Source organism: Nestor notabilis, unplaced genomic scaffold (assembly GCF_000696875.1).
Source record: "Nestor notabilis isolate BGI_N333 unplaced genomic scaffold, ASM69687v1 scaffold3635, whole genome shotgun sequence".
Classification (NCBI taxonomy): Eukaryota; Metazoa; Chordata; class Aves; order Psittaciformes; family Psittacidae; genus Nestor; species Nestor notabilis.
This window is the reverse complement of record NW_009929635.1, coordinates 29,099-46,913: the sequence shown is the minus strand read 5'-3', so window position 1 is coordinate 46,913 and position 17,815 is coordinate 29,099. Positions and strand designations below refer to the sequence as shown.

Below are 17,815 nucleotides of genomic sequence, written 5' to 3'. Positions count from 1 at the left end.
TTTATTTATTTTGTGAGCCAAGTGCCTGGCATGCTAAATCCCATTTTATCCTTTAATAAAAAGAAACATACCATTTGGAAATAGGTTCTAGAGTTTAATACTGTAAACTGCTTTTTAGAACTGCTCTATCAATTTGCTTGAAACTAATGTGTAGACTTCTTTGCTAAAGCAGCATGGGAGAAATTCAAGAAAACTATTCAGCCAAGGCAGTACCAAAAGCATGATTCTAGGGGGTTTTTAAAAAGGAACATTTTTATTACAGAACTGCCTATCACCACTGCCTGTCACTGTCAGAATGCTTGCACCCCCCTCATGCAGGAGTCCTGGCCAGGTCACTTTTCTAAAAAGTTCCATTTGGCCAACATGTCTACCAAATTATGAGCAGCTTTCCAAAGCAGCTACATCCAGAATTCAGTGACACCCACTGAACCCCACTGAAAAAGGATAAATGGGAAAACATGAAGCCAGTGGGCTTGAACTGCACTTAATTAAGTAAGAATTTGGCTACAGAGCATTTACTAGCTGTGTCAGTTCTGAAAGACTGGCTGAGTTTGCCTCTGACATCGTGACAAAAATCTTTATGCTCTTAACATGGAAAAAGCATTACTTTTCAAGTTACTGAAATGTACTAAATATAGATTTGCTTTAACAGAACAGCAGGGCAGAGTAGAAAAGCAGTTTTATAGTATTCTACTTCGAAACACGTATGCAACACCCAGTGTAAATGCTAGGGTAAAAGAAAAAACACATAGAGCCCTTCCTTCCCCATGCCCAATTCATATTTTTACAAAATGAAAGAAGATTACTCACTCTGTCACGACGGCTGGCTATTTCTGCTTTGATCTGATACGGGTCATACTTGGTATTAGTTGAAAATCCAGAGAATGCTAAACAGATGGAAAACAGCATTTTACATTAACTTTTTTTACTTCTTTAATAAAATTGTTAAGATGTGGCACTATTTAATAGGCCACTGCATTAATTCTTTGTGTCACAAGTCACTAGGCTTTAAAATAATCCTCTGTGCTTAAAGTACAACTGAAGAATTATGTCTGGCCTGTCTGAATTATTTTTTTGTTGTTCTGTAAAACAAAAATCTTATACAGCAGCACTGTATATTGCCTAAAAGCAACTAGCTTCCATGACAGGATGGTGGCACTTATTGATGCAAGCAATTTGTGTAATATTAACAATTGCTAATTGTTTTCTAGGTATGTTGAACTAACAGTATGATACGGACTGAAGTAAAAAAAGAAAACACAAAACTTATTGTCAGAAAAAAATTCAATCAGCTACAGAGGTAAGTTGCCTCCTAAAGCAACGATGCAGGGAACCGACAGTACAGATGAACCTCTAGCAAGTGAGCTCTTAACACAGTGTATCTAAAGTCAGGCAATGATTTTCAGCTGTGGCATTACAAGCTACAGATGAAGTAAAGGTCCTACAGGATAGGCTGGGCAAGAAGAACCATGATTTATCAAGTGAGCCATTCACAGCTGCACTGGCCCACTGAAAAATGCCTGGTATGTGAAATGATGGGGTTGTGCTGTTAGACCTACCATCCCTTTCCAGAGCTGAAGGCTGCTGCTTTGAAACCCTTAACTGCATTGCACTGAGCCTTTTGACTCTCCGAAGAATACTGCAACGCCAAGGTCATGTCAACCGTGCAGGAACTTGCCAAAATGAGTAGTCATGCCTGGACTAATTCTCTAAATCCAGGATTTTCTACGGATTTTTTAAACAGCGCTGATCACAACTGAGTCACAAAACTGCTGCATGGGCACCTCCCTGCCAACCCACGACTGCTGAGCTCACACCACCTCCCACTCATGAGCACACGACACTGACTCAATGGCAGCAGCAACAAGCAAAGAAGAGGAAAACTGTGAAGTTTTAGTTCTTTTCACGCAACAAACTGAAACAAGTAGTGGTAGAGACAGGAGTATCAGCAGCATGAGCACCTAATTTTGGCTATCTAATCGCACTTGAATTAGAAGCCTGATATTTCTGTACAATAAATGAAGAAGCAAGCACTCCAGAGTGAAGTCAAATTAAGAAAAACAAGTGGAGAAGCCTTAGGGAACCTTGAGTTGACAGCATAATTAATCCCCAAAGGGATTTTTTTTTTTAAATAGCTCATCTGACTAATCTGCCCATCCCATTTTCTCACAACAGATGCATATGACCTTAAACCAATATAAAATATATTAATGCATCTGTAGAAAATTAAAGTATTTTTTCACCTCAAAACAAGTGAAAGGTTTTAAATCATTTTACAGTATCTCGTTATCAATTCCACAGCTATACCTAAAAAAAATCATCAGAGGATTGGGAAACCTAAAAGTCAACTGACATAGCATTTGCATTCATGCTACAGATAACCTCAAATTTTGTCATTTTCACTCATACTTAGTTGCTGTTTCAAGCACCTTGTTTTTCTGAGAGCTTAAAAAGATGAAAAATAGGTTATGTTTTTTTAGTATATTACCATCAACGGTTTCTTTCTGTATATTCACCTAAAGTAAACTACCAAAACTTCCCACGGAACTATTGCAAATTTTCAAAATACAAAAAGCCCAAGCTCCTAGGAAAGTATTCTAATAAATGTGTATTTAGATTTTATAATCAGAAAAAAAAAAAAATTACACTATCTTTCACCCTATTCCAAATCCTTAAACAGTAGTTAAACAGTATTTAAAGTAAAGACTTCCTCTTTTAAAATTTCTTTCTTAGTAAGGAAAAAACAAATCTTTCTTAATAATTCTTAAGAAACTTGAACATAACAGGGAGAAATAAGACTAGTCACAACTATCCACTTATGTCACACAATTCTTGTATTTAAAACTAAAGAAAAAGATAACATAAATCCCCGTTCAAGAGTAAAAGAACACTTGGTCAAGACCATCTGGGACACCTCAGCCATAGAAAACACCTTTTATTCAGAATTTTGGCATACATATGAATTACCTTGGATTCATAAATACCACTGGATAAGTAGCTGAACACTTCTACTCAGATGCCTGCTTTAATCCCCCTCTCCATTGTCAGGTTTCTTGAACATTTTCAGAAAGGGCTGTGCAGAGCTTCCCATACTTACCAAGTACTTGGCATTTACCAGCAAAGCCTTCAGTTAAACAATTGCTGTACACACGGTGGCCACTGAAAAGCCACCAGAGCACCACTACGTTTCCATGTGGCTGATGGGTATATCCATTTGATACACTTCGAACTAGACTGTTTTGACTTTTCAGCAAAGACACCGTCTCCTCTTGCACCAGCCAACAGCCATGACAGCAGTGCAACAACTTCAGATTTTAGTAAAAGTCAACCATCTACTTTCAAGCTACCAGAGACATCTGAAGAATGAAAAGGGCAGGAAATCAAGGTTCTACAACCTACACCACCAGCACTAGAATCACAGGCTGAGAGACAAGAATGAGGTGCCTTAATGAAACACTGCTTCCTAATTCATGGTCAGAGGTACTCTTGACCACAACACCTTGTCCCTAACTCTTTATAAAAAGTCAGTAAATCAACCACAGAAGGCCTCCCCTAAGCTGATGGTGCCCCCCCTTGTCAAGAGTGGAATAATCTACGAATTCAGGAGCGCAAGTACGTGACTACCAGCAACAATCAGTCTTGTCTTTGCTGCCATACACATATCATTATTACACCTGGCTCTGCAATGGCTAGAGATGGTAGCTGAGATATATCCCTGTTTCATGTTGATAAAAAGGCATATTCTAACAGACCTAACAGGAAATGGAAGTCCCTGGATAGCACCTCACTTCTGTAGTCAGGATCTTCATTCAGAGGAGAACCAAGTGATAGAAACACTTCACACACTTTCTCACACCACATGTTCTACGAGGCAGAGAGGCAAATCAAGAAAAGGCTAGTAAACTCACAGCTGGCATAAGAACGGCTGTCATCCTCACACATTTTGTGCAGTTGTTGATACTCTTCTTGGGCTAGCTCAAAACGCTGCTGCTTTATTTGGTAAATCTCCTTCTTGGCATTGAGTGCCTCCTGGGCAACTATTAAGTATTCCTTTAGCATGCGTTCCTGCTCCCTCCTCCATTGCTCCCTTGGGTCCTCGATTTGTGTGAGCTCTAAGGAGAAAAGAATTAAATAAAAATAAAAAAAAAATAATAAAAAAAAAGAAGTAAGACACTTCATACCACAAAGTATAAATTATTTTGTTAAAGCCTGTTCTCAACTAGCATACCCAACACTACAGTGCTCAAAATCACTCCAGCCTGGACAAGAAAAAGGAAGGATGCAGAGTGGAAGAACAGGAAAATCCCTTTCAAATACAAAAGACATTTAAATTTGATTCTTTTCCTTACAAACTAGTGCAAACCCAACAAAAACAGTGTTTTGACTCTTACTGTCCCTCATAGACAACTTGAAAATTCTAAGAACAACCAAAAAACACAGAACCATGTAAGAGAGTGAAAGGTATCTCAACGCTTTACTCGTAACTCTACAAATGGCTGTAACGACATTAAGATACTACATACAATTTCACAAGTATAACATCCTGAAAGGTCAGTGACTACACCTGAATAATTAAAAATAACATAATTCAACAGAAATTAGTATTTTAATTTCAAATCCATGAAAACATTTCAACTGCTTCTTTTTTGTCTTAAGAAATAGCACTCTCATGCTGTCTCTTTCCAGGGTTTAGAACAGTCTGCATTCAAACACAGACCAAAAGTAGGTTTCCAGTACAAAATCTTTCCCATATATATAGATTTTCAAAGTTACTATCATACAGCAATCTCCTTGCAGTCGCAAAGACATTAAAGGAGTACATATTTATTAATGCCAAAAAAAAAAAAAAAATCAGTTCATTTTTGTGGTGCTGCTCAAGCTAGCAAATATTTTGTATGAGGATGTCCATGTAAAGTTTCATGTTTAAGTGAACGCTAATTTCTGCTGATTGAGGCTCTATCGTAACAAGTTGCTGCAGATGTTATGTCAATGTTCAGTGTAGTGGCAGAAGCTACAGCACAGTCAGAAGGTAGGTCATTTTTCCAATCTTTGTTTCTCACAAGAGATGAAAGCTAGTTATATTTTGAATTAATCTTGTGTACATAATTAAGTATATTGGCATCAGTAAATGACTGAGCGCAACACATTAAGAACTCTGATGTCAAGGTCATGCTAACAGCTCTGCCATTTGAGAGCCATCTGAAATGTACATAAAAACGAAGTTCATCTGTGAATGGTACTTCCAGATTTGTCTATTAGGTTCCTAATAACCTTGTCTCTCAGCAGCTGTAACTTTTCTCTCCCCACAACGTCTCATATTTTAATAGTATAAAGATCGTGCCTATAGTTCTGCAATTTCTCCCTATATCCCAGGGACTCTTGATTCCCAGCAGCACCTTCTAGCTCCAATGCCCCCAACCTACCTCTGCAGACCAGGACAGGATGCGCTGTGGCTTGTTCCCATCTCTTAAATCCTTCTCTGCCTGTCCTTTACTGAGGGCATGATAATTTGCAATGCTATCTCATCTGCCCATAAGCATTCCTGAAATTTGTGTAAACTTAATATTCCTAAAACTGCTAATTCCCTATGGAAACTATGTAGAGATTAATAAACATTTACGAATCAGAAGAGATGGAACTCAGGAAGTATCTCTTTTTGAATAGGAAATTAATAGTTCTAATCTCAACAGACGCCAAGGCTGAAATGTTATGCTGTATCACACATTAAGCTTCTAAGGTCCTACACTGACAGGGCACAGTGTCTCTTACGGAATTACTTCAGAAGCCTTCTCAAGAGCTAGCAGCATTCTTCTGAGGCAGAAAACTTCTTCAGTACAGTAGTGACGTTCTTTTCTGATTTATAAAGTACAGAGGCTTCACTTTGCCCTTGATTTCCACACAAGTTTGCCATGTAACAACAAAACTAAAGCTATATTGTATGACAAAATCCACTTCCTTCATTTCTTTATAACTAATTAAAAAATAAAAAACAAATACAGTAATTCAAGAACAGCCCCAGACAAATGCAGAGAATATATTATTCCCTCACTAGGGAATGCCCAACTGGTTAAAGGAGACTTCAAAGGCTCCCAAGATTCTGAGGAGGAGGGAAAGGAATTCTGCGGCTGGCAGCCGCCAAGGTTTTTAAGCAATGGCTGGACAAGAGCCAAGAGCAGCTTAGTAAGGGTGTCAACAAAGTACTGAATTTACAGAACAAGATGGAGATCAGGGCTGGAAGCACCATTGAGATTTACAGAAGATTCCTCTGTTCCTGAGAGTTTTTAATATAAATGGAAAGTTATTGCCTAGAAATCTTTTTGTTACTTTCTGGGTAAACAAACATAGCGAGATGCTTGGAAAAATCAGATGTATTACTGTTTTCTTCTAAAAGGTGTAAGAGCAAAAAGCTTGAGATGGTACACAAAGCATGAGAGGTCCCTGGTATGCCTAACTTCAGAAAGACTCTCTTTGAATTATCCCTTGCATTTTTCCACAGTATTTCTTGAAAGAAAACACTTCTAATTGTTTTGTCAATTAACACAGAACTCCGATGCTATATGAAGCATTTAATCCGGTCAGCCACAAAAGGCAGTCTGAATGTTTTCACATGGAAGTTGCCATTCCAAGTATTGTAGAAACAGTTCAGAATACAAAGGACTCATTTCAGAAAAACATTTTTAGTCCCTACACCATACCTGCCACTTGCCTGACACCATCTCATGATGCACGTTTGTCTACTCATTAGTTCTCACTTCTACAAAGGAGGTTAATGCAGTCTTGATTGGTATCTTTGTTGTCCACAGTTTAAAATTGGACCAAGTACCCTACTAATTTTTGAATAATGATTACCCAGCTGTAATATCAACTCTGTCTTCCCTCTGAATATAAATCTTACTTGTATATGCAAGCACTGTATTAGCCTAAGGGTGACAAACCCATTTTGCTGTGACGGTTGAATTACCATTTAGGATAATATCTGTGGGCTGCAAGTAATTAGTTATCATGAAAGAGACAAATTTTGCAACCTTGTTAATTGCAGAATGATTCCTTTTACTCACTTCAGCACTGGCCCTATGAAGTTTCTATCCCTCTGTTCATATATTACTTTCATTTAATTCCTAATACAATCAGCTTTGCTTTCCCAGACCTATTTATATTAATCTTCTCTTTCTGTGCCTTTCCAATTTGGGAATTCAATTCTCCCTGCAAAAGACACTCTTCTACAGTTTTTGCTCTCAATTGCATAGAAAAAAAAATGCCATCCAGATCTGACATGCCTAAAATGATTAATATCCCTTCTGTAAGTTCTAACTTGATGTCTGGGGTAAAGCAGCTAGTAACAAAGCCTGAAAAGCAAAAGGGAGTGATTTCATTTGCACATGATGCTGATTGCCATTCCTATCGAAGATGCCTGTCAAGTAGGATGCTTCAGTAGCTTTTTTAGTTACAGCATTGCAATGGGAGTTCATGTTCTGCTCATTATCTGTAGGGACTTCTAATGCCTTTTTCGAAGTTCAAGAAAAAGAATTGCCAATATCCTCACTTAGGTTTTTTGTTTGGGGGGTTGTTGGGTTTTCTTTTTAATATGTACATTCACGCACGCTCACGTATGTTGGTACAAGTGCACTCCATTACTGTACTCTGATGTAAAAGTTCACTTTTTATTAACTTCAACATTAACTAAAGTTACCAGGACAGTTTAAACACCAATCATTAAGCTTCGGCTTCTTTTAAACAGAGTTATTGTAAGAATTACCTAACAGTGTGTATTTATTGCCTTTCAATTGTCTCTACTATCTATCCTTGTGATCAGTGTATTAACAGCTCTTTAAAGTTTATTATTTAATTTGTGATCTTTGTTAGTTTCACAACAAATAAAGTACCTGTGTGGGTCAAACATTATCATGGGAACATTTGTTATTCTGTCAGGGGGGTTTTAAAATAAGTAATTGTGAAACCACAATACACAAGTAATTCCAATGATGGCAGGAAGCCAAAACCTATTTCTACACTTTTATTTTTTTAATTGACTAGATTTCAAGTAGATAGTGTTGAGGTTGTTTCTGCAGATTATACTATTTAGCACTCCTGTGATAGCCCATATAACTACTTTCTTCTTTTCTCCTTGCCCACCATCTGCCAATTCCCACAATATTGAAAGTATTCACTCACTGATGATAAGGAACTTAATGATAGCAGCACAACAGTAACAGCAGCAGTTGTACAAAGCTGTAAAGAGAAGGCATTTTTTCAAAAGCAGAACTGGCAAATGTGCCAAACAGTGGTGATACAAAGCTCAGCAATAGTCCAAAAGGGAAAACATTGGAAATTTCTCCCTCTTAGTTTCCAAGAGGGACATCTGTTATTTCAATAGCATTTTGTACTGTATTGAAGCATAAAACACATTACTTAAGAGAGTATGAGATTATTGTATTTCATGGTGCTCATAATTAAAAATCAGCACTTTTCTCTCAGAATGTACTTTGGTTTTCAACATTGAAGAGTGAACTATGGATGAGTGAAAAAATAGGAAATACGAGAGTATAGCATGAAAATCTTCTTGACAGATGACAAAAAGCAACAAAAAATTACTGATACTCCACAGTATGATAAAGCAAAACCAACAGTTTCATACACTGTAACTCAAATCATAGGTTGTAAAATTCTTTACAAATGGAAGGAATATGCCCCAATTTTAAAGATGAGAAAACGGATACTGCAAGAAATTACTTGCATACATTTTCTTACTGTAGCATAAGGTGCATAAATGGTACTGGAAACAAAGTTAGTGCCATCAGTAAAGATCAGCTTGCTAGGATTCCTCAAAATAATCATACATCTACTTACGATTTATGTGGTCCATATAATAAACTCCAATCTGTTGATCGTAAACAGTTTCCCATCCTAAGGGAAGCTCATCACCGACACAGTCAGCAAATGTCAATGGCTTTGTAATCCTGTAAAAATAAAAATAACATAAATAACTACAAAAGATACAGAGTTTATAGTGTAACAAATGTTATTACATGTTTTGAAGACACCTCCATCATTCGATCACAAACTAGTTATGCTGCTAAGGAATGTGGTAATAATTACAAGCATATAGTTTCAAAATAAAATTTCATTTAAATATGCTGACAGATACTCCCCAAACAGGTAAGACAAGCTTCTCCCTTCAAGTTTCTATGTTTAACAGTTTAATTACAATGGCATGCAGTCCTGCCAGTTTTCCTCCCATATTGCAAAGAACACAAACATGAAGCTAGAGTTCACCACTGCTAAAAATTACTAGAAACTTCAAGGTGCCAAAGCAGCATAATTGTTTGTCCTAAAAAAAAAAAAAAAAAAAAGAAAAAAAGGAGAAAATTTATGAAAATGCTATAGAATAGATTTCTTCGCTTTTCAAGTATACATTTCTCACTATTAATGACATTCTCTTGGTCCAGATGCATCCAAATTACTTCCTCTAAACAAACATCTCTAAAGAATTCTGAAGCCATTAGAGCAGAAATAGTAACTAATAAGTAACAGCATTACTATCTAGCAGCTTAAAATATCACACCCCTTGCTAGGCAAACACTTGATAAGTCAGTGGGTAACAGAAAACCAAAACAGCAATTTCAATATTGACAGGAATATTGAAAGTCCTGAGTTATAAATGCTACAGAAAGACTCTAAACCAACACTGTTCTAGAAGATCAAGGTTTATGGAAACCCATGAAGAACAAACGATGCAAATAATAAAATCTTTAATATTCCGTTGAATCACATTTATTTCTCAAAACACTATTTCAATCATCACTTAACCCCTAAGATAATGTTTTCCTTTAAAAGCTCACATAACATTCCTTTCCAGAAAAGCTAGTAATACAGTAATTTCACATGGGATAGAGATCAAATACCTTCAACATTTATTTGTTGAAGCATTTCTAATACCTAGAATGATGACTGCTTTGCAAAGATTAAATACATGCATTAATGTAGAGACTTACAAATTCTGCATAACCTTTGGCATAATACTGTTTGCTGCAAAATGGAAATTCCATTCATATGTTATAATACCAAATAAAGGTTCCTGACACCAGATTTGGACTATGCTTACAAATACACTGCAGAATAGAGATCACTGGAACTGAAATTTGCACTTCAACTGATAACACCTGTATAAAATAACAAATTGCTCTGGACTGAAACATGTTTGTCTTGAACTAGAAGTTCTTCCCCACCCCAAAATAAAACCAGCCAGAAGAATCCAATGGCAAAGACTTCAAATGATGGAAATACTACTATGTTTACGTTCTAGCTATTCCAATGGGCAGTAAGCACATCATTCAATCACTAACAAAAAGCACATGACTTTGCACACAGCAAAGAGAAAAGCTGCATTTAACCTGCCTCCTATAACTATATTAGCATTCTCAAGATCAGTATTTGAAATTAAATGTAGTAGAATAAGAACATTTACCCTTACTCACTTCAATGTAATGTTTGAACAGCTCTGTACAACAGTACGAAGATCAAGTTATTTAGGTCAAATAGAGTTATGGATTCTCAAACATCTATAAACAGTTTAGTAAGATGAAGATGCACCACTATTTAACGTAAAAATTTTCCATTACTGACAAATACTTAGTTTACATCATGTAAACATACAAATCCAAAGCTGCTGTATATTCAAGAAAAAAATGTTACTATGGACTGGCACTCACCTAGCAGTCAAGGAGACCAAATATTGCCAAAATACTTCTGATCTCCCTGGAATTCAGTCAAATATTAGCAATACAGTGTGCAGCGTTTTTTCTTAAACTCTTATGGTCTTGTTCTGAAGACATCATGTTTACAATTTCTCAAAGTAGTCTAGACATCGGCTCCTAAATTAACATGCTATAGACAAGATTTTCTTTGGAATGAGTTATAAGACATGCTTGCTTCTTATACAAACACACCCTCACCCTTTATTCATAAACAAAACCTGCACATGATACTCTAACCTTTCACACTAGAAGAACTTTAATTCAACACCCTCCATGATCCCACCAAGGCTCAGACTTCCAGGACGAGGACAACGCTCGCTTTCTGGAAAAGGAAGACTGAAGAAAGCCAATGCATCTGGTCTAACCGGTTTCATTCCAATGTTATAAAGCATGCATGAAGAGTTTAATTAATGGTTTTGAAGAAAGCTTGAAAGAAAAAGAACACATGAAAAGCTGTCTTGCAGATATTCAGACCATTATGAACATGATGTTGCTCATTTTAAACTATATTCAAAGTTGCTCCAAACTGGATTCCCTTCAGACAAAGCATTATGTTACACTGATTCTCAAGTCACTCACATTTATATCTATGTAGCTTGAACCTTCTTCCTTCAGTTCACCTAGGTCAAAACATGCAAAGCTTAAACTAAGAACTGGAAGTTTCTCCCAATGTTTTGCACTGTTTTAAGTAAGTCATCTGAAAAAATACATTTCTGGTTTAACGAGCACAACTCGAAGGAGAAGTTTTTTAATTTTATTTTCCAGATTAGGAAAATTAACAGTGTCCAGAATACAAAGACAAAATGGAACAGATGCAGATATGGATATTGGAGGTCAGCCAGAAATCACAGCAGCAGACTGCTGAAATTAAGTATCTCCTGGAAATACTGCTTTACCCTCTGTTTTGTTTTGTTGGGGTTTTAATTAGCTTAAGCACCGTAAAATAGGACAGGTCTTTTCTGCTTCTATATAAAGACCTGTACAAAGTACAGGCACATCTGTTAAAACATTTGAAAGTATTAAATAAAGAAAAAAACCCAACTTTTTGAAGCATTATAAAGGCAAAGACAGAATAAAAATGCTGCCATCTTTAATTAAATAAAAACCAGGACTGGGCTGAACTATGCAATTTACAGTATAAAGAATAACTAAAGCATTTTATCTGTCACCAGTGATCACCTCTTGTTCCCACAACAACAACTGGTAGACTCTAATAAGAAGGTTCTGAACTTTCAGCTGAGGACAGAATTCCTCTGGTATCAGTTTACAACACTGCCTCTGGCCACTGAATCTACAGCCCAGGTACAAGTTCTCGGGGGCCAATTTTGCATGTATCTAAAGAGCCAACCCTAACTTCACATTAACTGATTTGCTGATTATCTTCAAGTCTTTATCCTCTCCAAAATTAATGATGCTGGTCAGTCATTAGACACGCAACCTTTTGTGACTCTGAAACCCTTCAAAAGCAAAAAAAAACACATACAAAAGCTTCCATAACCCAAACCTGCACACCAAATTGAGAAAAAAAACCTTTGAGCATTCTCATGTGCCTTGGATCTATCACCTCTAGCTCTGCTCAAATAAAATGTTTTTGTTAAGAAGATATGGAAGTGTGGTATTTGCATGCAGTAAAACAGACATACCTGAAAACCCAAGTTTTATTAATATTTTCTCTACATCAATTATCAAGCTAAACAGTTGGAATACAGAAATCAAACTACAAAATAAAAACAAAGAGTGAATAAACTAAGAGGTGTTTCTCCTCCTCCTTGCATACTTATTTCATATCTTCATCTATTACCCATGCACAGAAGGATGCCAGAAGACATTACTACAGCTTTCTGAACATATACTTCTTGAATACATCAGTTCATGGCAGGATCTAGGTGGGAAGGGAAGACAGCAAAAGGCAATGGCTAGATACCATTTTAGATATATAACCGCACAACTGCTCTCAGCTTTAGTATATTTTGTTAACAGAATCCAGTTTCACACACCTGACACTCCCCCCAAAACGTTCAGCCTTAAAATAGTAAAGGAACACTACTGGATTCAAACAAAAGGCACACTTCAACTCTCCAAAACACAGCTTGACCTATAGCATGAAGCAGCAATTTCATTGTCATGGATTTTCAAGAACAGAACCAGATCACTAAAAACACAAGGCACAGAAAATATTAGATAAGACCCTCAGTCTTCCCACGTGCCTAATGCCACATCATAGGGCCCTGACTGCTTGAAACCGCTAGGTCTAATTGAACAAAACTTCCCCTGGGAGGAAATAAATTAAGACAAACAGAGACTGTTTTTATAAGATCTTGACCAGGAAATCAAAAAGGTGTTTCCAAAGTAGAAACACTATTGCAAACTAGCTGCCATCTCTCAGACAATGTCTGGATGCCTAAATTACAGCCAGGGTCACCTTATCTTCCCAAATGGGCCTGGATTAAGAGGAAAGCACTAACCACAAAGGCTAACTGTAGGAAAAAAAAAAAAAACCCACACCCTCAAGTACTGAAGAACAGCCACCATGTGCAGAGGAGACAGAGGGAAGGATGCCAGAACAGCAACTGCCAATGGTGCTTTTATTCTCGTTCCTGATTCTAGTCAGGTCCCACAGCAAAGGCAGAAAACGTCTAATAAAATTTGATAGTCCTCAGCAGACAACAAAGAGAAACATTCTCCTAAATCTGATCATAGTCTGAATAGCCATCTAATGCGGAGAGGTGGTTTTGCCTGATAAATGCAAGTTACATGTTAGGAAACTGTATTAATTCTGAAAAATACCAGGCAATTAAAAATCAGTAACAGTACAACTAGAAAAGAATTAAGCATTCTGATAAATCTAGCAATAGTTCATCCAAAGTCAAGTATTATGCTGAGCAGGTTACTGAAGTGTCACAAGGCAAGATAAAGAGAAGGCAAAATGAGAAATCATGCACACATTTAAAAGCTCTCTGCCAGACATTTTTTTCCTTACCTCCTTTCATACATGAATTTAAGCTACAGCCATCGTTATAAAAGTCAAGTAATCCTCATGTCTTATATCATGGGTTTTATTCCCTCCAACCACACACAAGAAAAAGGAAAAAAGAAATTGAGCCGAAATGGGATCATTTTTTGTTGTTTCACAGACAAGAAGAGCTGTTTAACACCGAAGGGGAAGATGGAGGGGTGGTTGCTATTTTGTTTTTAAAAGTCACACTACAGTCTTGGGAGTCACTTCAGGGACATCCTCCACCATCATAGCTCAGGCACGGGCAAAAGCGTGCTCCAGGTATCCTGGGCTGCATTAGGAAAAGCACTGCCAGCAGGTCAAGGGAGGTGATCCTCTCTCTCTACTCAGCCCTGGTGAGGCCTCACCTGGAGTGCTGTGTCAAGTTCTGGGCTCCCCGGTACAAGAGAGACATGGAGCTCCTGAAGCAAGCGCAGCAAAGGGCTACTAGAACAATTATGGGTCTGGAGCATCTCTCATATAAGGAAAGGCTGAGGGAGATGAGCCTGTTCAGCCTAAAAGGAGTGTAAGTATCTGAAAGGAGGGTATCAAGAGGATGGGGCCAGACTCTTGGTGGTACCAGGTAATAGGACCAGACACGACGGTCATGAATTAAACACAGGCAGTTCCACCTGAACTCGAGGAAGAACTTCTTTACTGTGAGGGTGACTGAGCATTGGAATAGGTTGCCCAGAGAGGCTGTGGAGTCTCCTTCCCCAGGATATTCAACAGGTGCCTGGACACAATCCTGAGCAATGTGCTCTATCTAGGTGACCCTGCTTGACCAGGGAGGTTGGACTAGATGAACTCTGGTGGTCTCTTCCAGCCTCAACCATTCTGTGATTCTGACCTCTGTGAGGTACAGAGAGGGTCTGTGTCACCCAGCTGTGCTGCAACTCCCCAGAAGCCCCAACCTCCCCAGCTGCTCCAAGCAGGCTGCCCCGAAGACAGCACCCTCATCCTTGGCAGCCACTGCCTCCCACCCCACGAAGCAGGGCAGGGACACAGCAGGCACACACTGCCCATCTGTCAAAGCATGTATCTTCCTCCATGGCTCAGAAACAGCCACACACCACATAGACCCACAGAGGCTCACCCTGTGGCAGCACACACCAGCCTGGTATGGGCTGATTGCAGGTAATGCCACAATGAACTCCTGATCCCCTATAACTGCACTGGGGAGTACACCACTGTGTTCTTCACTGCCTATCCTCTTCCATGGACTCAGCTCTCCTCAAGAAGCCAAGTCATGAAAACAAGCTGGATTTTGAAATAAGGTTTGGCAAGTTACATACTGACTGCTCAGTGAAAAGTACAACAAAGTTCACCAAACTATATGCATCTTTTCAAGATAAAAATACCTTATAACTTTCTTCTTAATCTAAATGATATATCTTTGTTTTACTGCATAATTTAACCTTGAGTTCTGAATAAAATAACTTAGTAAACATCTACTCAATCCTTCATTAAAATAAATCCACAATACAGCTGGCCGGAAGAAACTTGCACAAATGAGATTCTGTGCTCAGGACAAAGCCTTAAAGAAGGTAACTTGTATTCAGAGTTATTGCTGGGATACATTTCCCTTAGAAACAAAATGCTACCCTAAAGCAAGGAAATAACAGTACCAGCTCTTCTAAAGGTCACTTGAAATTCAGTCTTTTTAAAACCACACTGTATTTTGCAGTAATTTTCATTCTTCTCTTCTTTAACAACTGCAAATAAGCACATGTGAGAGTGCTAATAGTGTCAAATCAGAGTAGGTTTTTTTACAGTAACATAAGCCAACAGAACATAAATCAGTGTGCAAAACAGAAGGCACAGGATGGCATTAGCTCGCTACAGTAATCGACATCTTTACTGTGAGGGTGCCTGAGTGGAGTCAAAAACATATGTTCATTATTAGATTTTTATTATTTTTTTAATGGAAACTGCCTTTAACACATGGTATTACAAACCTGGACAAGTTGCACTGAGACAGCTAACAAGCATGTCACTCCCACAAATATTTGTCAATTACCACCTCCTGAGCCATAGTTTGCCACCGTTTACAGTATGGCAAACAAGGTGGCATACTTTGTTCTTTTTAAGCCCATTCTATAAGCCACAGTTATTCAGGAGCTGGTTAAAAAGCAACTCTAATATCTGAAACAGGCCAGCATAGACAGTAACCTCACCATGCATCCTATTCCTTAGTCCATAACTGCCCTTGGTTTATAGCCACCTGAGCTTATGTGGGTCAAGAAACGTTAAGTGGTACCAGCTATCTGCCTCTGTGTTACCTCGTGCTCAGGAAAAACATTCTTGAAAAGGGGAAATAACATTATAAAATTCAGCAGATTGACCAGAATGCACAAGTGCTCCATTTGGCCACCCAAAACCTGAATGGAAAGAGTTTGTTTCCTACAGCATTTCAGATCATCACATCCTGTGTTGTGCACTCCACTTAATCAACTGGTCCCAAAACAAGAAGAATTCACTTTTTCATGCTGGGCAGTCCCTTTATATTTTTTAAAATCTCATTAACACTTTTCTGATAGACAGGACATGTAATACATGTATTAAATGAAAACTGTTTAGCATACACAACATATTCGCTGCTATATGTAATGCTAATAGGGCAGGTAGTCATGTAAAAACCCTGACAATTAGATTTTGTGATGCAGAATGTATGTGAAGCTACATATATGAGCAAGACATAACCTATACTATCTGTTGGCTTAGAAGAAGTAACAGAAGTTTATATTGCCTACAAACACCTACAAGAAATGGACGTATGGACACCATCTAGCCTCCTTTCACTATTCTAGAAACAATAATCATTTTCTAAAAAGCAACAATAGAGAAATAATATACTTCTGTTTTTATCCTTTATCGTACTCCCCAAAACCAAAAAGGCCAAGAAATATTGGCTTAATATGTTGAAACATAAAATGGTATGTCCAATTGCAGCCCTCACATAACTTGTCTGTCTGCTCAGGAACTGCTGAAACAATTCCACACAAGCAGCCAAGTCTTCCAAGCAGCTACCCATTTCTTAACAGTAGCTATGATCCATATCCAAATTCAGAACACAAATATTATGGGAAATTCTTGCTGAAAATATACCCACATTTCATCGAGACGACTGAAATTTCTCTTTCAAAAAATCACAGTTGGGTTAAAAGTCAGTGCTTTTAAGAAAACTGCCTTTTTCTATTTATTATTTTTTTTTACAAAGGCTAAACAATTAAAAAAATGGGGCAGAGGGGTTAAGTGAGACTGTCCATGAGCAGTTTAAAACATGTTTTGTTTCTTTGTGTGTACACAGACAGCCCAAAGTTACAGGCAACTGTACAAAGGCACCAGCCAGAGCCTACGATCAGTGGCAGGGCAGAGGCAATGGCTGGAGGGGCTGGCTGAAGAAAGGCAGTCTGGACAGCAGGTGACATGATATCTAGACCAGAAAACAGGCAGTTACATACGGCAGCTGAGAGTAAGCCATAAAAAGAGGACAGGAGAAATATGCAGCAGATAAAACATATAAAGGGAGAGGGGGAAGGGGGGAACTAAAAGACTGCATTTCTACTAAAGTAATGTCAAATTGGACCTTTGTATTTAGTATGTTCTTAACTAGAAACAGTAACAAGCAAGATATTTATGACTTTTCTTTTGCCAATCCTAATAACGCTGTCTCTGTTACTCAAAATGTCTAAATATTTACAAGATCTTCTTGAGGACTTGCATATTAGGAAGAGGCTTAAAAAAAAAAAAAAAAGAGAGAGAAAAGAAAGATAAAAATCAAAAGCCTAAACCAAAAGATAAGGAAAAATTAATGGGAAACTTCAGAATCCGAGAAGCAAGCTGAATCCTTCCACCTGTGAAAGAAGCCTAATTACACTTGTCCAGACACAGCACAGCTTTGGCTGGGCAAGTAAAACAGTGTTCTAACTTCAATGTTTCTAACTGCTTCAGTAATTTCTGTCATAACAGTGTTTTCCAACTACATGCTATTGATAATTAAGGTCCCAGTTAGTAAAGGCCTGCCCTGCAGTTGTTTATTTCTTCCATCCTGCAAACCACAATT

The 17,815-nt window shown here is 37.9% G+C and overlaps 1 protein-coding gene across 2 annotated transcripts in view; it reads right to left on the bottom strand.

Annotated features, from left to right (window-relative positions):
• The window catches only part of WWC3 (WWC family member 3), a 60,797-nt gene extending 51,842 nt beyond the window's left edge, over nt 1-8,955 (bottom strand). For both annotated transcript variants that reach the window (XM_010015060.1, XM_010015059.1), the window contains exons 1-3: nt 8,848-8,955; nt 3,909-4,112; nt 811-887 (exon numbers count right to left, since the gene is read on the bottom strand). In XM_010015060.1, coding sequence (XP_010013362.1) covers nt 811-887; nt 3,909-4,112; nt 8,848-8,863 — 297 coding nt within the window. In that variant the 5' untranslated portion in view covers nt 8,864-8,955. The remainder of the gene's footprint in view (nt 1-810; nt 888-3,908; nt 4,113-8,847) is intronic.
• Nucleotides 8,956-17,815: the final 8,860 nt, after the last annotated feature.